The sequence below is a fragment of the Dermacentor variabilis genome, chromosome 5, assembly GCF_050947875.1.
Source record: "Dermacentor variabilis isolate Ectoservices chromosome 5, ASM5094787v1, whole genome shotgun sequence".
NCBI classification, from domain to species: Eukaryota; Metazoa; Arthropoda; class Arachnida; order Ixodida; family Ixodidae; genus Dermacentor; species Dermacentor variabilis.
Window position 1 is genome coordinate 99,244,634 of NC_134572.1, and position 26,961 is coordinate 99,271,594.

The window sequence follows — 26,961 nt, forward strand, 5'->3', positions numbered from 1 at the left end:
AATGTCACTACCTTTCATCTACAGGACTCATTCGCTCCGAGTGAGCGAGCGACACCCTCCCCGCCAGCGTACCCTTTTGCTCCATGCTGTTCCTGAGCATTATTGGTGGTAAGCAGCGGTGCTGTGGAAGTAGTGTGCAACAGGACAGACAAATGTTACGCTGCGCCACCTTCCGCGTGCCTGGTGGGCCCAAAGTAACCTGAACCATGACCCCATTGGCTCCCTCCCGTAGCTTGCACAAGGGAGCCAAATACGACCGAGAAATTTGATTCCGATGTGGCTTGTTCGCGATATAAAATGCACTGCGTGACACCCGTATTATACTTCCGCAGAGTTGCGCCATTTCAGCTCTACTTTTTTACCTTTTATGGAGTAGTCACTTTTATCGAATTACTGTTTCAAATTTTTTCCCCATCCCATTCACTTCACCATAACAAGGGTTTACAGCATTTGTTACAAGCTGATGTTGAGACCGAGAAATTCAACCTCGATATGGCTCGATCGCGATCTTAAATGCACTGCGTGACCCCCATATTAGACATCCGTGAGTTGTGCTATTTCAGGTCGACATTTTTTTAGCTTTTATGGAGTAGCTGCTTTTCTTGAATTACTGCTTATGAATATATTTTTTTGGCCGTCCCGTTTGCTTCGTTATAGCAAGGGTTTGTCGCATCTGTTACAAGCTGTTATCGGAGAGAGAACTTTTAGATTTACTTGATTACATCCACATTCAAATGTGCTAGCATTTGGTAGAAAATGCCAAAATTCCCTTCATTACTCATGGCTGTTTAGTAAAATATTTAGAAACTTTGTCTATAGGGACAGTGTGAACAGGCACTCTGCCCTACAGTTGCAGCAAGAATTACCTGCACCACACATAGACAGAAATATTCACAAATTTTATTCGTTCAATATCCACTCAACAGAGGCTGAACCACTTGTCTTTATTATATGTCGGCTCTATGAGTGGGCGGCACTGCTGATGGTAGCTTCAAATAGTCAAAGTGGGTATGCAAAGTGAGGATGAAAAATTGGTCGGCAATTGTATTTGTAATAATTTGAAACCAGTTTTGTCACTGACTCACTGTGGCAGGCAAGAGCTATCAGTGGGGCCAGTGAAAGTAAATGCTATTTCACATGTCATGCCTATAATCTAAAGCTTGCACCATGAGCAGGCACAATGCATTTAGAAAATTAAATCAATGTCCTTGAGCCCCCTTTTCTCCCAAAAAAAAGTGCATTACATGCGCTGTTAGAAAGTAGAGTCCAGTTTTGCGGCTGTGAAGTTTTGTTCAGATGACTTGGGCCCTCCTCAAGCTTCGTTCCAAGTGCTGTGATGTAACAGCTACAACTCAAGGAATGGTTAAAGCAAAGCTAAATTTCTCCCACAATTAGTCACGAGCCACATAGTAATGTCACTTGACAGCACAGAATGAGCAGCAAAGCCGAGTTCCCGAGTCTGAAGTCCAACACTTACCATGCCTGAAGATTTCACAAAGCAAACAACACTGCCATTGCCTACATGTCCATTTGGCGCTGTGCCATTTGGTTGCTTCCCTCTGGCATGCCCGTTTGTCTTTCCATTACACTGTGTTGCTGGGTAGCCTCCCTGTACATGAAGAGAGAACAGAACCAAAGAAGCTATAAGCCTTTCATGAAAGCTAACACAATTAAACCTCGATATAACGCACTTCAATATAACGAAATTTTTGATATGATGAAGCATTTAACTTTCCATAACCTCTTGTTCATAGAACACCATACATTTAGAACCTCAATATAACGAAGTGCATTTGTATGCAATTTCAATATAACAAAATTTCGTTCACGCTGCAAAGGGATGCCAAGAAAATAAATGGAAACATCCGCGGACGCAGACGGTGAAATGATTGAATTGCAAGGGGCTGCTTGCAGACACGCCTCTCAAATCGCGAGCAGCACAACAAGAGCGACCCTAGAAATGGAGATGCATTATTTTCCGCATAAAGTCCAAGTGCGATAAGATCCTATCACGCCTCGCACACTGTGTGCTTAAGGTGCGAGTGAAAGTGTGCTAGGGTGAAACAAGAAACATGTTGGCTTCACGAGTGACGCCTTCCCACGCGAGTTAAGCTAACCATGGCTGTAAGTGCGGCTGAGCACATACGCAGCCACGTCCCTGCTTTAGAGGTAATCTGCGGCGTGTGCAAAGAGTGGGCATGCTGACACGGCTTGGCACCATGTAAGCTGTCTTCCCACGTGTTTAATATTGGAGGTTCTGTAATCTCGAGTTTCGGTGACCCGTTGGAGCAAAAGGCGGACGAAGCATTCTCTCCCCACTGCTGGCGCTTTTCTGGGACGATGTGATCAGCCATGGGGGCGGAGTGCACGTCAAACTGCGGCTGGCCTCACTCAATTCGTACCACCGATGTGCAAATGCCAATATTCCCTTCATTACTCAAAGTGTTGGCTGTTTAGTACAATATTTACGAACTATGCTCTACAGGGACAGTTGCAGCAAGAATTACCTGCACCACACATAGACAGAAATATTGACGAATTTTATTCGTTACCGTCGACGTACGTGGCATGAAACCATATCATTCGTTGCCAAGTTCCAAATTTATCAAATTAATTGTTTTCTCATTCAAATTTGCTTCTTTTGATTGGCTGATATTCAGAAAATTTTTCGACCCATTTCCGTGTAAGAAAAATCGATCGGCGACTGTACTTATTTGCATAAAAGTTTCAGTTTTAATATAATGAACTTTCGATATAACGAAGTAAATTGCAAATTTTACCAACTTCATTATATTGAGGTTTAACTGTATAATGCCGATAAACTACTGCATGACAGTAACGTGAAACACTTCAGACTTAGCTTATAAATCTGAATTGCAAGTTTATTTACTTGTCACACTCTGAGGGTCAGAATCATTACAGAGGGGAGTGGTAAATATATGGTACATATTATAAAAAAATGCAGTGATAAAAAACTAAATAATAAAAACTTTTAATGGTCTTTATTTCTGGCAAAACAATGAGCATGCATGAGAAAGCCGCTGATATATTCCAGATTGTTGCATGTTTATGGCTGCCACATTAAGTCCATGGAGCTGTGATCCACAGAGTGACATGTATTGTATTGCTGGCTCCTTCATACTTTTTCCGTGGTTTGTTGAAAAACTTATCCATGTTGTCATGTTATAAACTTGACAGACTGATGCATCCTTTGATGGGAATGCCTAACGTATCAAAAAAGTCATAAGAATAACACATTTCATGCAGGACCCATGTCAAAACCAAGGAAGTCTGATTTTCATTCATCCAGCTGAACACCATCGATGTCACCTGATACGCTCTCCTCTCGGCAAAATCGCAGTGGCTGAATTTCCATGAGCGGATGCTAAATCTTGTGACAAATATCTCATTTGGCAAAATAATCACAAGTATCTTCTGTATGATGCTTTACTAAAATATTGACAACTCATCATTTAATGAGCTGCAGCTGACTAACCCCACTTCACCCCACGCAACATATTTCAAAGAAGGTATGAGGAAATGAAGACATCATAAACTAATCACACATCAATCACTTGAGCTTGTGAAAGAGTTCTATAACGTAAAAACAGTACACGAGCATCTGCTTAGCTTAAGTCCCATCCTTACCATCTGCCTGAATCAATGCTAAACATATTGTCACGTGTCTTGAAAGAGGACAGGCGACGTTTAATGAGGGCAGCTGGCGCCTGAATAACACGGCGGTGGGACCTGGCTATTGGGCCCCCCCCCGGGCAGGATCCCATGCGTACCTCTTCCTTCTTGTCTGTCCTGCCTCTTCCCTTGCACTGTGCCCACTACTGCAAGTGGCAATATTGTTGCCAAGCACTGTCAGATTCCAAGCTGAGGACAGTACAGAAGACACTGACACTCGCTGATGTCGCGCGGACTTGCTTCCGTCTTGTATGCCTTGTATGCCAGTGGACGTGTTGTAAGTACCCCGTAAATATATTTTAAGCTTCTCTCCTCCCCGTAACAATATTCCTGGATTAAAGAACAAAGAAACTCCAACCAAAATGTATTTTAATTTTAAAAACCCGCTAAAAAGAGAACACAGCACTGTGAGCTTTTTTGACCACCAGATAAGCCCTGACGACACCCGCTGTCTTGGAGAGAGAAAACAACCACCGGTGGCGGCTCCTTTTAGAATTCTGGCACATCCAAAAGACATTGCGTAACATCAATCGTTTGTCAGGAACAGTGTCGTGCCTCACAACATCTCAGCCCTGAAGAAGCAGCTGGTCAGGCTCCAAAACATTGACTTTTTAAGATTAAAATAAATTTTGGTTGGGGTTTCTTTGTTCTTTAATTCAGTTTTTGCCAACCAGGCAGATATATGCCAAATGTTTACATTTAAGGATATTTCCGAGACATCAAGCCTGACTGAACATAAATAAGGGAAAACAAACTAGGAGACTCGTGTTTTTCATATTCACTGCTATGTGTGATACTGGTGCAATTCACACAAAAAATGTCCTAGGAAAAAGTGCTTCTGTTACCCTGCAATACACAATATAGCTTTCTGGGAAAATGTTAAGTGCAATGCCAACATATTTTGTAGAACATTTTAGGGATGGCCATATAAAAACTGGTCCTAGTCTTCTCAGCTACAATAGCACAAATGCAAAATGTGGCTTAATCAACTGAAAGCTAATGAGCTAATTGAGCATTGTGATTTCTTATGTACATAATGTCCGCTTCTTCAATTAGCCAACTGAAGAAGCAGTGCTGTGTCATTTGCCACAGGCGATTTGCTACATGTGGATTGTAGTGGACTCTATGCAAGTGGTGCAGCAAATGCCTGCACTGGCAGTAAATGAAAATATTTGCCAACAGTCAACACATTTACGAGCCACCTGCAAGTGCTTGCAAATCACACTTGAGCTCACTGCTTACCTTTGTGTCAAGGTGGTTTCCAGGACCGGGAGACGTAACTGAGAGCACTTCAAGCTCTCGCGCTGGCACTGGCATCTTGCACTGACCAAAAAATGCTGCAAAGCATGACCTGCCACTGGAAGGTTCGTGCTGATCCGTGCTGCTGCCAGTACAGCCACATTTGCTGTGAACATGGAACAAGAGAGTGAATAATTTTTAACTTGGATGCACTTCCCACATACCTTGTAGCAAAAGAACAGCTACGCAAAAGAAAACTAAGGCAAATTTTCCCTGCGTCAGTGTCATACTAATTTAACCTAACAAATCCTCTGGAGGATAGAGGCCTCTATAATGTGCTCTTCTTGAATTTCAATGCTTTATCTGTTTCCATATTGCCTCCAAATTCCTTTACGTACCCCAATACTCACCGATGGACCTTAACCTGATAATCCTCCTCAACTTCGCAGAATGAAAGGCAGCAATGGCCCTTAAATGAGTAAGCTCGAGCTCAATAACTCTAGCGATCCCCGCACTGCAAAGTAGCTTCAGACTTGCCCTTCAACTAGACAGTGCCTTTGAGTAGATGCTGAAAGCACCAGATTAGAAAAATACAGCTCAAAAGCTGTCCAGGTGCATTACTGAACCAGAGCGTCCACCCCAGTTTAGGGGAGTGAAACAAGTGTCAAGGGTCATCTGTGCAGTCAAAGTGACTGCAGTTGATAGTACATCCATTGGTAATAGAGTATTGTCGCAATAATTCAACTCTAACTAGTACGATTTTTCGGTTGGTTAGATCCGAACCGATGATCCCCAAAGGTGTCAATACATTTCTATGGGCCAGAACTTTCATTATTTTGAACCTGAAATTGGCCCTCGCCAGATAATTTGAACTTTACTGGAGGCATTCACGTGCTTGTAAACTCCAATGACCACAGTTGTGTCCACAATAGCTGCAACATCTGCTTCAGTGTTGCTAGGGGACAGAAAATGTATCAGACACCTCATTTCTCACCAAAAATGCCAATTTTCGACCTACTTTTGGCAGATTTAGGAGCAAGAACCGGTGATAACAATTCATAATTGGTATATATCAGGGGTGTGCGAATATTTGAAAAAGTTCTATTATTATCGAATATTCTTAATATTCATATTGAATCAGAAAAAATAGGTATTCGAAAATGTCTGAATTTGCCATTGGTTACGAATATTCGAATCAAATTGAATATATTGCTTGCTGCACGGGATAAAACACGGTTCTTAGCATATGTTTCTATTTAATACAAGGGTATTGGGGCAATTTCATGCTGAATTTTGTGATGATCTTGTGCTGCTAGCGAAATTTCACCTGTAAAGCATACTCAGCCACTAAATGGCTAAACTTAGCGGGAAAGCCAACCTCTCAGTAGCGAGAAGCACGTATTTTCGGGGGGTGAGAGAGAATTTTATTTGCCACTGTAGGGTAGGAAGCTAGGACAGGTAGGCCTAGTGTGGCTCCCAGGTGGGACGATGTCTTGGGCCCACGAGACGAGTGTGAGTCGCGTTTTCTTGTCTGCTCTTGTCAGCAACTGGTTCCAACCCGCGAGGATTCAACATTGTTTTTTTTCCTTTCCTTTCTTTTTTTTTTTTTGCAATACCACACACAGTTCTGAGTTTATTTCTTGACAGCAAGTGCGATGAGCGAAGACTGGCACAGGGTCAAATTCCTTTGAGTTTACGGGCACTTGATGCGGTATGATAAGGCACAGGGTGGCGAGGACAGCTAGTGGGAATTACTAAATGTTCCAAGTTAACGTGAGCCAGATACACGATGCTTTAGTATAATGGCTTACTAGTCTAGTCTTTTTAACACTGACAATGCAATTGCAATGTTCCAACACAACAAATTAACTAAACTTGCTAATAAATGCATGTGCATATTATTATTTGATTCAATATTCAAAGCTAATGAATGCATTATGGGGTTTGTGGGGGTCTCACCCATGCTCCTGGGACAAAGGAACGACAACACAGTAGTGCAAACAATCACAAGGGCATTTATTGCACCTTTCATACACTAATGCCTGCTAGCCGAATTGCTATCCCCAGAACATGCCGATGGGCGTGCGAGAAATCAAGCAAGTCCAACTCACCGCGACTAAATACCGAGCCGAGTGAATATGTTCGTCCCATGCTGGACACCAACGCCTGGTCGTTTGTGTGTACGGTCATGCAAACGGTTGTGTGTTTGAACGATCATGTTCATTCATTCTGGTGTCCTGCTCCTAGGCCTCACAAGACGGTCTTGCAGAAGCATGGATCGGCGCACGCGCAGAACGTCCGCGTGGCTTCCCGACCCTGAGCCCAAGAGTCTCGTTCTTTTTTCGCCCAAGTAACCCCCCCAGTAGGCGGCGCGTTAGCAGCGCAACACTCATTCCATCTCTCGTACTACTCTGCAACCACACCGACCGCCACCGTAAAGCTACGCGGCAAAGCCAGATTACAAGAGACGGGAGCCATGCTGGGAAAACAACATTGTGAGCTACCATTCTCACTTTAAACTTTAAACAGGCCATTCTCACTTTAAACAGGCCAGAAATAGGTGTTTTCTATGAGAAATGATTGTTTGACGCATTCACTGCGCTCTAAGTGCCACCAAGACCGACGATGCCACTAGTGGAGTCACCAATTGTGGTCACCATTGGGGTAGGGCATGTGCGTGGTGACCAGCCAAGTTCGAATTGCTTGGCATAGGCTAATTTCAGGATCGAAATAACAAAAACTTGGTCCCATAGAAACATACGGATGCCGGCTGGGACCTTCGATCAGAATCGATTTAACCAAAAAACTCAATTAACTGGAGTTAAATTAACGCAAGTCTATTATACTGCCAAATGAAGCAGCGGTATGTTTGGAAATATTTTTCTGCCTTTTCCTTTAATTCAACCTGCTGGACACTTCAACCAATTCTATCGTTTCCATCAAGGAAGAATTAGCGCAAGTCAACCACAATCACGCTGATCTCATTCCACTGGCTTTCTTGCCATAATGTTGGTCTAATAAACCATAGGTTAACTGTTCCACATATTAAATGAGGAGGTTCGCCATCTGGTCATCCTGCTAGCTACATTCAGTGGCTTGTGGGAGGCAAGGCACAAATGGCAGGAGAAATCAAAAATACAGTTCAGGTTGTGCGAGCCACCCTAGTGCCTACCTGTTCTTGTAGAGAATGATGACTGCACATGCAGCCATGCACAACAGACCAGCCAGTACGCCCAGCAAGATTCCTAGAGACGGGTCGTTTGCTTCCTGGCCTGCAGCTGCATCGAGATCATGAAGAAGACAAGAGAAGGAATTCAGTGCAAGTCTCACATTTAACCACTCTGTGAGAAGGCAATACACAAGTGCTCATATCTTTGTACGAAACAAACAAACAAACAAACAGGCTTGATGTACCAAAGCTACCCATAGGCTTTGAGAGACACCATAGTGGGATCTGCATATTATTGTCGGCCACATAGGGTTCTTTAATAATCACCTAAAGTACAGCACACAAGTGTTTCTGCATTCTGTACCCATCAGACTGCAGCTGCCATTAACGGGAATCGAACCCACAACCTCATGCTCAGCACCACAATGCCATAGCCACTTAGCCATTCCAGAGGGTGAATGCAATGAGGTCAGTGTGGCTTGCGCACGGCCCTACTACGCGGAGCCGCACTCACTGGAGGCTTTAAACCAACAAATATTGTCCGAGCTCTCACAAGTGGCTTTTGCGCAGAACAATATTGTGCTTTCATGCTGTCGTGGCCCTGTGGCTTCCTAAGCTCGAATCTGCGGTGGTCAGTACTCCTGCTAGATACAAGACCTGGACAAGAGCTATCCCAAGTGCAATAAACAACAGATTCTGCTGCTACTGCTGACCTTGAAGGTGAGGAGAGACGGTACTGCGTGATGGCACACTGATGACAAACTTGATGACTTGAGTCAGGGGACCAAGGCCAGCTGCGGTCTCAGCTTGCATGCGCAATGAGTACACCTTGTTGATGGACAAGCCGTTCACTATAGATGTCAGGTGCGTTCCTGTAGAAAAGTGAAATGCCATGCATGGTCACTGCACTGTTTTAGTCTTGCTGCAGTGGTGATTCCATGAAGAAAACACTGCGTCATTAAAAGGGTGCTGAGCCATCACTTGGGCTTGGTGAAAAAAAATGGAGTTCGCGGATAGCATATGCTGCTGTGAACACCTCAGCCAAATTTTGCAGTCGTGCGTGGCACGTGGAGCTCACAAGTGGAGTGTGAAGTCACCTTTATCTCAAACACTCTCTTTTCAACAGAAGCCTACTCCTCACTCTTTTCAGGCTGCTATACTTTGTCCTATAGCAGATTCCCATATGCGGCTGCTATTGGCCAATAGCTGACATCAATTGTGAAGGGTGTCTGAATCAGCACTCTTCTTCCTGCTGTTGTTGTGTATATTTACTGAAGCAGTTTAATATACAGGCTGAAGTAAGCAAAAATTTCCGTTTCAAAGGTAAATAGAAACTATGTACTTCCGGAAGTATTACTATCATACTATCGCCACCTATTACCTGCTAACGCTCGGGCCCACCTGCCCATGTAGAAATGAAACATTGGCTACAGTGCTTATCAGTGTCGTAGCTGCTGGGTCTAGTTGATTTCGGTTACAGTCTAACCTTGACATAACGAAGTTGTACATGCAGCGAAAAACTTTGTTAAATTGCAAATTTTGTTAATTTGAGGTTTTAAAGTTCTAGCATTAAAAACAACTTCAAGAACTCCTAGAGCACTTCTGGTGGACAGCCTCTTGTTAGTAAGTATTTATAAACAAATTCCAAGAATGTTGCGTCATGATTGCACAGTTATGAGCACCAGCACGTCCAGTGCAGATCGTGTCAAGGGCAATGCATCAATGTGGCTCACGGCGTTTGAGATTTGCGTGTCCTGCGTTGCGCAGCACCATAAATATTAGACGCCATAGCTGACCACATTTAGTGCCTGCATTGGGTATCTACGAATGAAAAACAAAAGTGTAAAAAGATGTGGATATTCATCCTGAGAAGGGGGAAAAAAAATAAATAAATAAAAGTCACAGTTGTACCAGAAAGGCAGAGCAGTGATGGCAATAGATAGCAAAGAGACAACTACACAAAGTAAGGTTAGTCGCTCTACCGGTGCCATGCGCGCTTAGGCTAACATTAAAGACCTCATTTGATGACCATGAAGCTGCAGTCACAACACGAGCATGCGCTTCGCATTGTGTCTCGGAAGCTTATGAGAGTACGCGACCACCAACGCTAGATGCGCAGGAACAACAAAATGGGCCTCAATGCACAAACCATTTCAGCTCGCCCTTTGCATATTATGTGGAGAGATTACTTCCACGATATAGGGTGTGGACCGTGCACGCTAGAAGGAGATGGCAGATAGGTGTACATTCCTGCCCATTCCTCTCCGCGCGTGCTTGAACATGTTAATGCGTGTTGACGCCCTCCTCATCCCTCTTGCGCAGAAGGAATTGTCAGCACTTGTGTTTCTCCTGGCACTGTGAGCTTCCTCAAGTTGTTTACTAACGCAACGAATGGCGCGGAGGTGTTACCCGTATTACCGTGTCCCGTGCATGCACTTTGACGGTGATTTTGCAGTGCAAACTTTTCCTGTGGAAGGACGCTTGAAGTAACTTTTAGCTTGGCCACCATTTTTTAGTTCTTTAAATTATTATTATTTACTAGCCATACAGGCTCCAAGTACATGTGTGAAATACAGTCAACGACTGAATTTTCGGACGCCCAAATTTTTGGACATGCCTGATATTTCGGACGTCTTCGCGGCACCGCCACAAGCCCCATAAAATCAATGTATAAGGACATCTGAAGTTTCGGAAGCTCGAACCCCTCGCCGTCCAATTTTCCTGACTTTTTGACGCGACGGAAGGTCCTTTGGCTCCTCGCGCAGCGCCCTTGCGCAGGAAATCGACTTGCAGCCTAAGCATATCACCGCTTTGAACCACTAGCCAAATCTAGCCGTCAAACACTGATTTGGTCTGGCCACGTTGGCTCTGTTCATCGCCGCACTTTCGCTTCTGCCTCCGGCGGAGTTTTTGGAGCGGCGCCATTTGGTTTGTTTGTGTAGGCCACGTTTTGGCTAGCGTGGTGTGTGGTTGTGCTGTTGTGTCAAGTTTGCTTTGCGACGCTAGGCCTAGGTGCTTCGACGCTCGTCTGCGAACTCCACTGTTCGCAACTTGAGGATTTCGCTTGCCTTCGATGGCCCCCACTCCGTCTTCGTCGTCTTCACCGATGGCATCAAAGCGCGGAAAGCAGTACCGTCGGTTAACGATGGAGAAGAAAGCTGCCATTATTAAGCAAGTCGTGAGCGGCCCATCGCAGGCTGACGTGAGCAAGGAGTTCGGCATGGAGCAAGGAGTCAGGTTGTGGGGGATTCAAAAGACTCTGATGTTGAAAATGAGGAGCCAATGCCTGCGCCACCTACAAGCGCCGAGTTGACGCGAGCACTGTTGACTCTTTCATCGGTGTACAGTGCTGACATGACCCTTGCTCAGATCGAGGTGAATATGATCGCCTGCAACCGGAACGCCGCCCAAACAACAATCAACAAGTTCTTCAAGCCACTGCAGCAATAAAACCGGCTGCCCGACGATGCACATGTACATAATAAACCGGCAGTCGGCTGCATACAGAGTTTTTGAATGCGTTTTTTTATAGCCACTTCACTGATGCTTTGGCAGGGTTTCGGAAACCTGGTACTTCGCCCTTTACCTCTAGATCCGAGAAAAAAAGAAAAAAAAGTGAGTTTTTTGCATGCATTCATTTTTTCGGACTGCCTGAATTTTCGGACGTTTTTACGTTCCCTAGAGGGTCTGAAAAATCGGTCGCTGACAGTAGTCGAAAATTTCGTTAAATTGAAACTGGCTGGTAAAACTACTTTGTTAAATTGCAGAAAGAAAGAAATGAAGCAGACAGTTCTCAATGCAGGGAAATTAAAATAGTTTGTTACATCAAGAATATTGTTAAATCGATCGAGGTTTGATTTGCTGTAGTTTTCAAATCATTTTTTTTTATTCAGCCCCTCAAAATGTGTACATTGGATGTGGCTACTATCCGTCAGTCAAACTAGCGCAGGACAAGGCCGGTCTACACAACGTAGCCCAGCCAGACTGAAGCACGAGCATGAGCGCACACATAACCCCTGTCATGCACAAAGCAAACACTGCGCATACGCACAATTGCATGTTGCTGTGGTCTGCTACGTAGTGTAGATACTGCAGCCACAGCAGGGTGCCGCTACGAGCTCTATCGTTGAGCACACTGTGGATCATTGAGGCGACTTGCTTTCATGTTTGGCAGGTTGTAGGCGCGAAAATCTAAAATAGTTGCGTCTATGTGAACATTCAAAATCAAATTTGAACTGCACGCCATGGTGACGTTCAGCAGGCAGAGTGTTGTGGGCACGTCCTGCTCCACTGCAGCCTTCGCAGAACAAGGCATCGGAGAAGGAGTGGGAGCATCGCAAAGGGGACCACAGGCAATAACTCTGCTTCTGCTGAATGTATTGAAGTACTTTTTGCTGCAAAGCATTTCTGACATAGTCTTGTTTAACTTCAAATGCATCTCTAGAGTTTAATAAGAAGTGCTTCAAGGCCCCTTTAATAAAGAATTGAAGCAACCATGAATTTAAGGGCAGAGCACTGGGACTGGTGTCAATGCCGGGGTGTTCCTATGGCCAGTAACAATGTGCGCTGGACTGACATACCTCACGTGATGCATTCCTTATTTTGAATGCTACAGGTGCGCCTGCGGAGGACCTAGCAATGCCACTTGCATGCATCCTACTGCATTTCTTCCCATGCAAAAGACTTCAATAGTATAGATTGCATATAACTATAGAAACGACTTCAGAATGCTGACCTGGTTCTTTCTTCGTTTTCCACTTGTCAACCTGTGTTGTGTCAACTACACTGGCATTGTAGAAGATGTGGTAGGCCTGAATCACACCATTGGGGAACTCGGGAGCCAGCCAGTTTAGTCGGATGGAGCCAAGGTCAACAGGCGCCCAAGTGATGTCTCGGGGCACAGTAGGTTCTAGTGAGCCAAAATGGGAAAGAAAAATAATGCATGGTGCGCAAAAAACAATTCATGAGTGTCGCAAGACAACCATTATCATCACCATCATCATGATCATACTGATGGGCCAATTCTAAATTTACTGTGAGACAATGTTCCCTTCCAGCAGCTTCCAGCAACCTCTGCTCTGCGCTAACAGACTACATGCCCCACTTGCTAATTTCTTAGGGGGGTATGGCAGGGTAAACTCCCCCAAAGATTGAATTTAATATTTCGGCACAGAAAAATTGACTGCATTATGAGGAACAAACCTGCAGAAGCGAAGACCTCGAGCGCCCGCTCAAAACAGTTCAAATGTCGTGCCGAAGTGTGCTGCAGGCCCTGGCATTTAAAAATGGCGGGCGGAGTTCGGAGGCCGGTTTGTTTATCGTTGTCGTTCATAGTTTTCTTCATTATGACATGGTTTTTATTGCTTGTGTGTTTGTGGCAAGTAAATTATTTGTACTGAAAGATCATATATTTATTAAACGAAAATGAGACATCTACCCAATCGTAGCAGTTGCCACAAAGGAAACCCATACGGGTTCCTTGAAAGAAAAGCCTCGCAGTTGAAGAAAAATTCGTCCTGGTCCAGGACTCGAACCCAGGACCATCGCCGTTCTGGGGCAGCCGCTCTACCATCTGAGCTAGCCAGGCGGCGAGCAGATGGCAGGGCGAAGTGGAATTTGTCAACAACTCGAAGAAAAGGCAAGAGTTTGACGCAATAGTCCTTTGTAGAAAAGAACCATTACATTAAACTCTTGCCTTTGCTTCGAGTTGTTGATAAATTCGACTTCACCCTGCCATCTGCTCTCCACCTGGCTAGCTCAGATGGTAGAGCGGCTGCCCCGGAACGGCAATGGTCCTGGGTTTGAGTCTGGGACGAATTTTTCTTCAACTGCGAGGCTTTTCTTTCGAGGAACCCTATGGGTTTCTTTTGCGGCAACTCCTCCGATTGTGTGGATGTCTCTTTTTGTCTTAATTACTTCTCCCCGCCGTGCTTGTTTCTGCACAACTATTACGTCAAGATCATATATTGTTGAAAATATTTCCCTTTATAGCAGAGGTACCGCTAGTGGTGCTGTTGTAGTGGGTTTCATCTTTGTTATTGTTCCCACTATTACGGTCGTGGGCAGCTCTGTTTGGAGTTTCAAACGTACTACTTCCCCAGAAGATGGCATGATTGTCCAGAAAATAGAGCAGAAAGAGAACTTTCGAAGGTAATCGGTCTTCTGAGCAAACATATTCATGGATGAACACAGAACACCAATGAGTGGCTCAACCAACTCATCTGGTGCTGCTGCCCTAAGAGAAAATTTGTCTGTGCTTACACATTGAAGACAGCAACTAACAATGCTCTAGCCTACTACAATGACAGTAATTCTGCACGAAAAGTTGTTCTGGAGGCCCTTGGTATTGTTCCATATGTGTTTTGTAATATTGCCCTCGACAGGATGGACAAAGAGCGTGTTGACAGGGCAGAATTCTATGACTGCCAAGAGCAAGGAAGGACGACGGATAAAAAAGAACACTACGAAGGGTTTTGGAGATACGTGCAAGAAAGTCGGCAGTAAAATATATTCTCCTGGGGCATTTTGAGCATTCACAAGCAGTATCCGAACATAAAATTTCATTTTTCTCAAACAGCGTTTTTTATCAATTTCTCAAATTCAATGCACCTTTTCTCAGAAAGTATTCATCCCATACCAGTGAAACTTTGTACACATGTACTACAACCAGTAATAAATACCCTGAACTAAAAAAATCCCAAATGATATGAATGATAACACAGGAAAAAATTACACTGCAAGAAACCCCCCTGTAGTTCAGTGCATACAATGATATTTTTTTTTGGTACAAACTCCAAATAGGATATGATATCTCTTTAGTTCAGATACAACCTATGGGTATTTAGAATAACACTGTGTAATATCATCACGTACCTCTGCATTGTTGCAGAGAAAAGGTACATTAAATAATTAAACACACCTGAAAATTTTGGGAGTGGGTCACAGGAAAGGCAAATTATCTAGACACAAAAAAAGTCTCTCATGTTGTACCCATGACCATCTTTTGTAAGCGCATGAAATTTGATGCGAGTATCTGCAGCCGTTTCTAAAATAGTATGTTAAACCAAACATGTACCATTTACCCTACCATACCTCCTTTATGTCATTACATCGTTCAATCCTTCCCTTGGCACCAACTTCATTACCCCAGTAGTTCACTGGTTATCAGCCTTGCAAGATACATGACCTGCCGAACTCCACTTATTGATGGTTTTTAATCTTAATCTGTTCTCTCTTCTTAAAGTGTTTTGCTAATCTCAACCAGAATATCAGTTATACCTGTGCCTTCTCTAATCCATACGGTCACCTCCCTATCTTTTTATGCATGGCCTATAGTTTTACACATTCAATTGCTAAATTGTGCAGTCACGTACCCTTTATAGTTTCTTTGTTACCCTGTAAGTTTTAGCCACCTGACTCAGGTTGATTGTGCACCTTTCTGTTACAAAAAGTCCCGCAAAAACTACCTCAGGATGCCTGTCAACATTATTGCAATTAGCAGTGAAGCAATGCAGCAACACACCATATTGCAACCACCAAAATGCACCAACGCATAGGCACCGAGCTCGAGATGAGTTTGGACCGGTGGCATCTTCATGTGGAAGCACTGCGAATGTGACTGCCGGTCTGGGCGCAGCAGGTGCTGCCGCCAGCTAAGTTGATTTTATATGTTCTATTGTTGTTTTTCTGTTTTGCATTGCCGAAATACCACGTGAAGCCAAATCTGATCAAACATGTTGCGTTTTTAGCTGCACAAACAGTTAGTGAAACATGATTGAAGCTGGTTAGGCCATTCACTTCAATAGTTTTTTCATTGCAGCCCCACCAGGTGAAACGGCGGGAAGATTAGATACGTGTGGTCTGTAGGCAACAGTACAGCCGACCTCAGAAGTTTTCGGAGCACAGAAAATTAGAATATGCTAAATTTTCTCACGACCTCAGCACAGAGTCTGAAACCTATGTCAAGAATACAACGATTCTACAGAGAAGTACCAACTCTACCGTTCAGTTTGAGGACTTGTGCCCGGGTTGTGGTGAAATTTAGATTTTACTCGGATTTCGCGTTCTGAAAACTTTTGAGAGAGGGAGTACGCGCAGTGCTCAGCAACTGAAATGCGATACTCGAAGCGCGCAATCGCCGGTGCTTTTTCCACCGACTGTAAGCACTGGGGACACCGAGGTGATGCATCGTGGCATACAGTGAAAGCGAGAAACATTGTGATGCACTGTGACTGCATTTTGTCCCATGGGGATCACCTAGCGATCACCTGTCGTTGGGGAAAAAAAAAAAAAAAACGACAGCAGCCACGCGCTCAGGTTATCACGTTTGAATCGCTGAACACTGTGAATTCCAATGGTACTTTGTTATGATCTAGTTGTTTTAACATTATTAAAGGAGCCATTCATACGCAAGAGCTTCATCTCCCCTGTGAATTGCCTGTCTTTACCTCCGCAGGTGTAATGGCTCTGGAGCTCTGAGTGCTTGCCTTCGCAAGCTGAGTGCTTGCGAAGGCAAGCCCTCACATTTGCAGTCGTCATTTCGCCATCTTATCAGTGTCTTCCTTTTCGGGTATATTTTCCCTCCTCGTGCTTCCCAATGCTAATAGTTGCATTGGGAAGGCAAACACAAATGCACCGGAGTGTTCACACTCGCCGCCACCGAGGGCTCTCATCAAGCTAAGCTGCGTGAAATGGACCATGATTGGGGTAGTTTCTAAAGCATTAAGAGTGGCGAAGCATTGCAAGGATAAAAATTACAACGGACAGAGAACGAGAACTTACCTACACATTTGCGATCTGCAAAATAGCTCAAGAAACAAATAAAGGGAGACGTATGTCTCCTGTATTTGTCCATAATTTTCGTGCTCTTGCCCTATTCACAGGATTAAATACACGACAATCTGAACAAGCACAGCAAAATAACATCTGAAATGTAACTGCTGCAGTTCCATGTCTTAGCTTGCCACGATGAGCTCTCTGTTTATGGGGTGCACTTATACTGCAAGTTGCACTAGTTTTCAATTTAATATGTTAATTGATGCCGCGAATGAGGCCTGCCTCTTACAAGTGGCAACCCATCTAAAAAGCAGACACATGAAAATGTGTGTTACGGTATGTTAGGCTTCAAAATCCGCAGTGCGAAATTACTAGAAACAGCGTGATCGCCTTCGTCCCGTCGTCTGCTACACATGCCAGTGCTCCGACTTCTGCTGTTCGCAGCGCTGTTCGCCAGCCCATTGATGGTGCCTCAGGATGGCCGCCCAGTGCCTATGAGGCCTACACTGCAACCAGGCTACTCTTTCGTGCTTTGTGCGTGGTACGCCAGTACCTGCGAATGCTGAGAATTGTTCCCTAGCTTGCCATACACACAGTAGCACAGGCGCAGCCTGCTAGAGTGTCAGGTTGCTGTCCATGAGGAACCCTTGTGACGTGGGTCAATTCCACTCAGCATCGGAGTAATTTAAGGGATATTCTTTGTCATCATAGAGTGACAATTTCCCAGTGGCACATATCTAGTTACCCAAGTTAGCATCAAAAATGTTCGTCGGAGAGCGGCACACACCTACTGCACACACCTAACGATCCAGTGCTCCAGTTCGATGTCAAAGAGTTTCATTGAACTGCAGTATCTATCCAATCCTGCAACTACAGTGACCCACGACTGCATGAAAGAGGTTCATTGAAGAGCGGGACATATGTACACATTGCCAGATATTCAGTGACACAAGTTGGTCGAACAGTCGGTTTTCAACCATGTTCCCTAGCACAGCAGCCCAATGCGCCACCCATTCAACCATGGTCTATCCAGCGACCCAGGTAGGCAGAAAAATGGACGGACGGACGGACAGACGGACCGACCCACAGACACACACACATGTACACATACACACAGATAGCTAGCCCCCAGAAAGTGTGTGAAGTATCCTAAGAATGCAAACACATTAAAAAAAATCTGCACACTATCAACACTATTTCCAACAAAATCTCTCAGTGTGAAACCAAGAGCTGGCACTGGCATCTGTTTCGCACACAAGAGTATCACATCTGTGACCAAGGCTGAGTGATCGAGCAAGGATGTGAGATACAGGGATGACTACTTACTGTCTTCGCTTGTCCTACATTCAATGAGCTGACTGAAATGGCCAGGACGGTTGTCAGACTCGTGGGATCTTACAGCAAAGCCATACAGCGTGTATGGCAGCAGGTCCTTCACAACCAAATCCGGTGTCGTGCTTGTGTCCCCACAAGGAGGGAAAGGGAATAAAGGAGAGATAAAGAAAAGATGTTACTGCATCCATTCATGCAACAATGAAGTGCCATAGATGTGATGTCCTCACAAGCGAAGGTGCATTGAAGAGTCAAGTGACTCTGTTCATTTGGGAATGCACGGCAGCTGCCCCTCAAAGGGCCTCACCAGGCCCCACAGCAAATTTTGGTTGCACGCTGGAAGTTGTTACGTGCCCTCTAAGGAACGTTCAGCTGCAAGAATTTTTCAAATTGGTTCATTAATAGCTGAGATAGAAATATTTCAGTGCCACAAACCCATAACTTCAGAAGGCGAGCGCCAATGCCAAGAGAGACATTCTCTTCACTTGCCCCGTCTAGCCTCCGCAAGCGAAATTTTTTCCCTGCGTTCTCCCATACTGGACCTCGAGGATTGTGTGATGCATACGTCACGAGCCATCATCATTTCTTTTTTCTCTCGCCCGCGAGCTGTTTGTCTAGTTTCTCACAGCGCATGATTGTACGCGCTGTGCACGAAAACGTCTGACTAGCAGTATAAGTTAATGCTACACGAACACTGAGACAGACACAAGCGGATCACAGAGCATGATCGCACACTGGAACACGGTAGAAAAGCAGACAAAATGGAAGTACATCCCTTGCTGCGGTGCTGTGAAGTAGAACCAATACACGCAAACATTCACCTTGTGTGTTTTATTATTTCTCTAAACCTTAATTGGTCTATCGATGCAACAGATTACACAAATAACAGATGTTGCCTTGAATAATTCTCGAAGTCACGACTCACTAAGAGCGACATATGTCAACCCTCCAGTTTGGAGCGCGGCGCCTGCGAGAAGGCCAAACGGCATTCAGTTTGAAATGTCGGCTCTCTCCGCAGCATGTGGCAATGTAATACTTAGCAGACACGATCTTTAACGCGCATCGTATGCATGACGCTTGTCAGCTCAAAATGGCCAGACATGGTGAAGGGGCCTTCAAACCTAACTTTCTTAGGATGAATTCTCAAATAAGCTAACTGGTTTAAGGACTTCCATTTAGTTTCTTACAGGCTTATATACAGATATCAGCATGATGAGCCATACCAGCCATTTTTCTGAATAATTCAAATAGCTGTGTTTATTATTTAGTAAGCTGTTCCTTTTAAGAGTGGGTCTTACTGTACATGCCCTTTTCATGTACAGTAAGACATAGCTTCCTTTCATCTCATTCATACTTTATTTTGTGTGTGTGTACAATGCTTTTTTTTTTCTTTTTCCAGTTTTTATTCAGCAACTTATGCAGCAGCACTTACTACAAATGCTTGCATTATTTCATATCATGAGAAGCCAACAAACAAAAGCATCCCATGCGTAATGCAAAGACTTGGGATCGTTCCCCACCTGCGGCAAGTTGTTTTTCATCCACTTTCATAACCAATAATTTATCATTTCTTTATTTCAATCAGTAAGTACAAGTAATTTCCCATATGTTGTCCTTGACGTCTTTGTCTGTTGGCTTCTCACGGTATGACTAATAAAAATCCGGCCCCTCAGTTAACTCCCTTTCTTCTCATTAATTGCATGATTTCATGGAACATTTAAAAGAAATACAACATCAATCCAGAATCGTAGTGGGCTGCTCTTCCAAAAGTCTCTCTACATTTCTTCAGTGGAAAAATTTTGTTCATTAGCGAAGAAAAGGCCAAACTTCTTCTTTTGAATTCTGCATCTTAACTGTAAACCCAATGGTGTCACTGCAATGTCCCAGATGAGTTGGAAGTGATGATAATCCTTTTAACGCAATGAACTGCCATGACTTAGTTTTAACAAAACCTTGTCATCTCATTGCCTGCAGGGAGATTGCCTACATTTATGAAAGGTCTTGATTTTTTAATGAAGCTTCCCATATTTACATTGCTGACATGCTGCTTCTTGTTATAGAGTTATGTTTACAATATGTTTACAATATCTTTACAATACGTTTACCTTATTTACTTCTTTTTAACACGCACTATCTTTCTACCTAAAAAGCAGTCTAAAAAAAAAAAACATACTTGCTGGAATTGAATTTTAAACCAAGTCAGCGCTAGCCAGCCGCTATCATGATCATTTCTCACGGAGACTGCTTTTTGCAAGCACGAACACATCAGCATAAGCAAACCAAACTTCAAGGAACTAAAGCTTACTACAGTCAAACCACGATATAACGAACATGGGTATAACGAATTACGGATCAAAAAGTAAATTCAAACATTTTCTTGCTCACATTAGCGAGTAACAAATAGATGTTTATAACTAATATGAGATATAACAAAAGTATTTGCATGCTGGGTGCACCTTGTTATAACTAGGTTCGACTGTATAAGCAAACAGTAAAATAAGGCTGCACTACACACATCATAGCACACCCATTAGGTTTGAACTGCAAAGAGCGCTCTTTGCTTATTTAAATGAAAGAGTGTGCGAATAAATGAAGAACTAAACTCTTCGTAACCAACAACTGGTGTTCTCTGTTCACACTTACTTTATATCAAAACTCAATCAAATTCAAAATGATGGCACCTCTAGCTTACCTTTGAACATAATGCACCACAGAAGAGTTCATGTGGTTCTTGGGATGAACGGCACTGTAGCGAACGGTGTAGTAGGTGATGTTGTGAATGGAGTTAGGCGGCTTCCAGGACAGGTGAATAGAACGTGGTGATGTTGGCTCTGCTTCCAAGCCACCAGGTGGGTCTGTGTGAGAAAAGAAGGACCCCATTACCGTTACCATTGTCACAGAGCTTTGTACAGGATGGCTCAGTGAAAGCGTGGAAAAGCTGCATAATAAAATCCACATGTCGAACCAATATCATATGCTCATAACTATTACCAGTGAGCCAAAAGACAAACATAGGGACAGACTAAAAAAGCAAGCATTATCGTTTGCTTGTGTGTCGCAACTTCCTATTTTTTCACACTCAATGAACTATATATTCTTGTTACAGCAGTGTTGCTTACAATTGACTTCTTTCCAGTTCACGAGATATTACTGTAAAAACCTGCGTATAATACGAGGTTTTTTTTCCTATTATTAGCGTCCCAAATTTTCGCCTTGTACTATATGTGGATCCGAACGAAAATTTCAGTCAGAAATCTGGGCTAGAAGTTTTGGTTTCGTTATTGCTGCGTGGCTATGGCTTGACTTCGTTATTGCTACGCGGCTATGGCTTGGCTTCCTTATTGCTGTGTGGCTACGGCTTGGTTTCGTTATTGCTGTGTGACTATGGCATCATTTCTTTATTGTTCAATGCGAACCTTGGCAGCACACGTGCAGACCACGCTTCGCGAAGTGCATCTTTTTTATTCCGCATTGAAGTACCAAGATGTCCGGACCACAAAAACAGTACTCGGTTGCTTTCAAGAGAAAGGTTATTTTAGCCACACAGGACATCGGCAACAGTGCGGCCATGAGGCAGTTTGGCGTCAACGAGGGAAGCATTCGCAGATGGTGTTGACAGAAGGAAGCCCTTTTTGCATACAGCGGAACGCAAAGAAGCTTTCGCGGACTGGAGAGTGGGACATTCCCAGAAATCGAACTCGCCCTGACAGAGTTTGTACGCCAACAGCGAGCCGCGCATCGATAGCTGCAAGCGTGGAGCTTATGGAGGCAAAAGCTAAGAGTCTTGCAAGAGAAAAAGGGCTACCGAGCTCCACCTTCAGAGCGAGCAAGCACTGAATTTATCGCTAGATATGCTGTGCTGGTTTTTCCTTACGTCACCGAACTTCGATTTCGCAAAAGCTGCCCGAATCGTTTGAAGAGCTGCTTGTGGTTTTCCGGTGCCACATTATTTCGCTGTGCAAGTCCAAGAACTTCCAGCTAGGGAAAATTGGCAATGCTGAGCAAACGCTGATTTATCTGGACATGCCATCACCCCTCACCGTGCACAAAAAGGGCTCTAAACAAGTTGATGTCCGGTCCACTGGCAACGAGAAAACGTGAGTTACCACCATGTTGTCGTGCACAGCAGACGGACGCAAGCTTCCGCCGTATGTCGTCTTCAAGCGCAAGACAGTGCCTAAAGGTGAGGAGCTCCCAAAAAATGTGGTCGTGAGATGCCCTGAGAAAGGCTGGATGAACGAGAACGTTGTGCTCGACTGGATAAAGTCCGTCTGGTGTAGGTGGCCTGGCACACTCTTGTTCCCGTCCATCCTCAGGCTGGACGCATTTCATTGCCATTTGGCCGACTCAACTCAATGAAGAGGCTGTTGGGTGAATATGGCACTGAATTCGTCGTTATCCCGGGTGGGATGACGTCTCAGCTGCAGCCTTTAGATGTTTGCGTGAACAAGCCATTCAAGGACGCGGTCAAGCAGTGTTACGCAGATTGGATGCACTCAGGTCAGCCTGCAGTGACGCCGACCGGGCGGCTGAAGCGGGCTTCGCCAGCCACGCTATGTAAGTGGATTGTAGATGCATGGGCCAGCATACCAGAAGACCTTGTGTGTTGCAAATTCAAGAAATGCATGCAGCATCTCGAAAGCGCTCGATGGCACAGAGGATGAGTACCACTGAGAAGATATGTCCGACAAAGAACTATCCGAAGAGAGCGCAGCTGAGGAAGACAGTGATTGAAGTGCGGAGTGCAATTTAAATAAATGCTTTCCTCGAGTTTTCCTAACTCGTATCATACGCAGATAAAACTTTCTTTTTTCCATTTCGCGTCCGAAAAATTTCACCTCGTACTATATGCGGGTTCGTATCATACGCAGGTTTCTACGGTAAGACAAAATTTAATATGTGGGATGTGCTGGTAGCATTCATCCCAATATTTAAAGATTGCTGCTTACAACTGACATCCTTTTCTAATGCCTGAGATCTCATAACAAAATTCCATGGCATAGCTTTATTGGTAGAAAAATCCCCCTTTTTAGTTGCTTCTGGTTATAGAAGTATAGTAGACTTCTGTTAATTCGACTGGTTAATTCAATCCTGACCGAAGGTCCTGGTTGGCTCCTATACATTTCTATGGGACAAAACTGTCGTTATTTCGATCCTGAAATTAGCCTTTGCCAGATCATTCAAACTTGTCTGGTCATCATGCACCCACCCAACTACAATAGTTATCACAATGGTCACTCCAATAAAGGCAGCATTAATTTTAATGGCTCTTAGGGCACAGCAAATTCGTCGTACACACATTATCTCCTGTGAAAAACAGCTATTTTCAGCCTGGCTCAAGAAGATTTTAAAGCAAAAAATGGTAGCTCACAATGAATTATTACAGTATTCACCTGATTCTAACCCAGCCATTCATTCCCAAAAACATTTGTCCAAAAATTGCTAGGGCCGTTCCAATCAGATATGAAACTAAAATTGCATTAACAGCATTCAACAAGTTCTCGTGCAGCATGACGAATACGATGATGCGCCACTTTCAGTCTGATTATGAAAGCACATTCAAATGAGAAGTTATCTTACAAGCTCAGCTAGCGTCAACAAGTCGCACCACCTTTTTTTGACATTCCGGAGCATTGAATGCATAGCAGGATGAACAAGCGAAGTGGTTAGTCTAGCCATGGTCCACTTGGCCCGTTTGCAGTCGTTGCGGTGTGTCGCTTGATAAATGTAGAATATCAAATGCACTATCAACTGCATAGAGGATGGCATGCAGTTCTTCACACACAGTGACACAGTGCTGTATGAGAGTGTTGACGATGGACATTAAGTAAATAAATTTTGATTTCGTGAAGGTAAAGCTTGCCAGTTTAGTCTTTTTCTTATTGCCGAAATTGGAGGCATGCTACATTTTGATTGCCAAAAAATCATGTGCATGTTCAATTTCTACTTTGTTTAGGAGCTCTAATGTCATTTTTACATTAGTTTTCTACTTTGAACCCATAAAAAATGAGTGCGCATTCAATTCACGGATGTGTTAGAATCGAGGCAAATGCTGCCAAGTGAATCAGTTGGTGTATTTTAGTGTTTTTTGTCTCTTGTTTAATTCGACCTGTCAAATAGTTTGGCCAATTTCGACAGCGCTGTCAGGGTCAAATTAGCGAAAGTCGACTACGTGTTATCCTGGTGTTAATTTGCCAATACTGCTACATCAAGTACATCTTCTTTTTTGTCCTTCTCAACGCAGAGGCTTGAAACCTTGTTTTAACAAAGCATATGTCAACAGTCTCCTGGAGCTAAAATGGTAATGGCATATAGATAAGCCATTAATTGATGCCATTTGCATGTTTATCAGCACTGGTGTATTTCCGAATGACATTTGGTGCAATGCACTACCGAGATGCTGCAAAGATGACAAGGCCGGAGAGGCGGAAACTGAATGTGATCAAAGTCACAGCAAAGATAAGGATAGATAAGGATAAGGATAAGGATAGAGTACTCACCGACATCACCCTCTACTGTGAGGTTTTCAGGGTGGGTCAGGATTGTCTGCACAGTTTCTTGGCCATCCACAAGATGGCCGAAGCAAGACACGTGCACCTCGTACCAGGTCTGAGGTTCTGAAATAGATTAAGCAAAAGTGTGGGTTGCTTTCCATCATGTTCTTAACGTGTGCATACAAAATCATGAACAGGAATGTTCCTAAAGCCAGGAAAAGTTATCTCAGCATTGGTGAAGACGGACACCTGCCAACCTTAAAACTTGAAATATACCACAGCCGACGACACAAAAATGCAAATGTTTGGTAGGAAATGCTATAATAAATTCGTTACTCATGATGTTGATTGTTCATTAAAAAAAATCGTGAACTTTGCTGGCAGACACACTATGAGCAAGCGTTCCACTCTATAGTTGCCACTATAGAATTATGTGCGCAAAGACAAGTCCAAATAAAGTAAAGTTGCATTAACTCAAACTCTGATATCTCAAAATGTCGGTCAAATCATAATTTTTTCCTGGCGCAGTGTCAACTATGTGTTTTTCACCCGTGATCTCCAAAAGTTATTGCGTCGGGCTCTGGATAAAGTAGACTTCGGTTAATTTGACAACAATTATTCCAATTTTTCAGCTAATTAGATCCCCACCGAATTGGGCTGGGAATTGCCTGCGCAGCGCAATCATACCCGAAACCAAAACCCCCTTTGCAACGTTTGTATGCTTTACCGTTTAACATAGATGCAGCAAAGCAGACTTCAAAAACAGTGCGGCGAAGCTGACTTTAGGAAACCAGCCGCTAATATTAGACCCTCGCCCATTTTTCTTGCTAAACGATCAAGTGCGTGTTAGTTTTCTACTATGTTTAAGAACTTTAATGTTATTTGTACATTAGTTTTCTGCTTCGAAGGCATAAAAATTGGGCAAGTGTTTGATTCGGGGGTGTGGAATAGGACAAATACTGCCAACTGAATCAGCGCTGTGTTCTGCCGGTTTTTCTGCATCTTGTTTGATTTGACCTGCTAGAAGAGTCTATCAATTTCGTCAAACCAGTCAGGGTAGAATTAACGGAAATCGACTGTATCACGAAATCTCAACTGCGAAAATGCCAGGAAAAAGTCACTACCCAAAGGTTTCCACACTTAGTGCGCAGCAATGACACCACCAAAAAGTGAAAACGGAATTCTGTCATCACGCCAGTGTCCAATTAATGGCATCAACGAACCTTGGCACATGCCTTGTTATTGCACCTAGTTGTGCCAGGTTGCAGAATATCTTGCAAACGTCAGTTCCGGTGAAGCGTGCCTCCTCACTCTGCCCCATACCTACCGAGGTCATGCCAAAGAGAACAACCGGCACCCAACCGCTGTCATTTTGCTCGATTGATGAGGGCAGGAAATGACGCCCAACTTCTGCCAAAACTTCACAGTGTATCTTGAATTGTTTGTGCTGCTTAGTCTTCTCACCTTTCTCCCCGCTGTAAACGGGTTGCCTAGGCAAAGGGGCAGCCTCACTTGCACTTGCTTTTCACCCTGTGGTGCTGAGCAAGGCATAGCTTAACCAGATGCCATGCTCCCACTTATTGCTTTCCCCTTCTGCCTATCATCGCTTATAAGTCCTTGCTCAGCTGGTTTGGCTCGCAGGAGCACCACGATCAGCTGTTGCCGCAATGAATGTGCACAAGTGCACGGCGAGCAAGGGCTTTTTGTTTGGCAAACATACAGACTCAATGCATTCACTTCAGTGCACCTGAACTGTAAGCCAACATGCTGCTGGCCAGCCAAGTTAGTGCATGATTCAGCAGATGCAGACTGATCTAGCAGCTACAGTGTGAGATAAGACATGTTCTTTTCCCAGGCTGGTGGTGTCAAAGCGCACACAATTTTGCCGGTCACGTTGGCTACTGTGATCCTGCTGTACTGCGTGCGTAGAGTTTCAGTGAGATTGTGGCTTGATGAGGACTTTTGCTTAATGATCACATAACGGTAAATGATGGTGATGCGTTAACAGCACATCAATTAGTGGGCACCTGCTAAAAGCGTGACAGCATTCTTCCACAGTTGAGTTTCGGTTATTTAAGTGAAATTTTATGGAATGCATTATGCTACAGAAATAAGCAGTGTCAACTTTTTGAATGTCTGAAACTGGTTATAAGCTCCTCAAATGAATGGCTTCGTCTTGAATAAGGCTCAATCGTCTGGCTTAGTGCCAGATATCATTGTTGCCTGTAGTTGTTGACGTGTCCAGCGCCGATGCAGTTC

General features: G+C 44.0%; 1 protein-coding gene across 4 annotated transcripts in view; it reads right to left on the reverse strand.

Annotated features, from left to right (window-relative positions):
- The window catches only part of LOC142582974 (protogenin-like), a 295,298-nt gene that overhangs the window by 12,473 nt on the left and 255,864 nt on the right, over positions 1 to 26,961 (reverse strand). For 3 of the 4 annotated variants that reach the window (XM_075693167.1, XM_075693168.1, XM_075693165.1), the window contains exons 15-22: positions 24,709 to 24,825; positions 20,901 to 21,063; positions 18,203 to 18,333; positions 12,837 to 13,010; positions 8,815 to 8,973; positions 8,105 to 8,210; positions 4,936 to 5,098; positions 1,478 to 1,609 (exon numbers count right to left, since the gene is read on the reverse strand). In XM_075693167.1, the coding sequence (XP_075549282.1) occupies positions 1,478 to 1,609; positions 4,936 to 5,098; positions 8,105 to 8,210; positions 8,815 to 8,973; positions 12,837 to 13,010; positions 18,203 to 18,333; positions 20,901 to 21,063; positions 24,709 to 24,825 (1,145 nt within the window). Of the gene's footprint in view, positions 1 to 1,477; positions 1,610 to 4,935; positions 5,099 to 8,100; positions 8,211 to 8,814; positions 8,974 to 12,836; positions 13,011 to 18,202; positions 18,334 to 20,900; positions 21,064 to 24,708; positions 24,826 to 26,961 lie in introns of those variants that run through there. The other variant, XM_075693169.1, reaches the window with a different exon arrangement.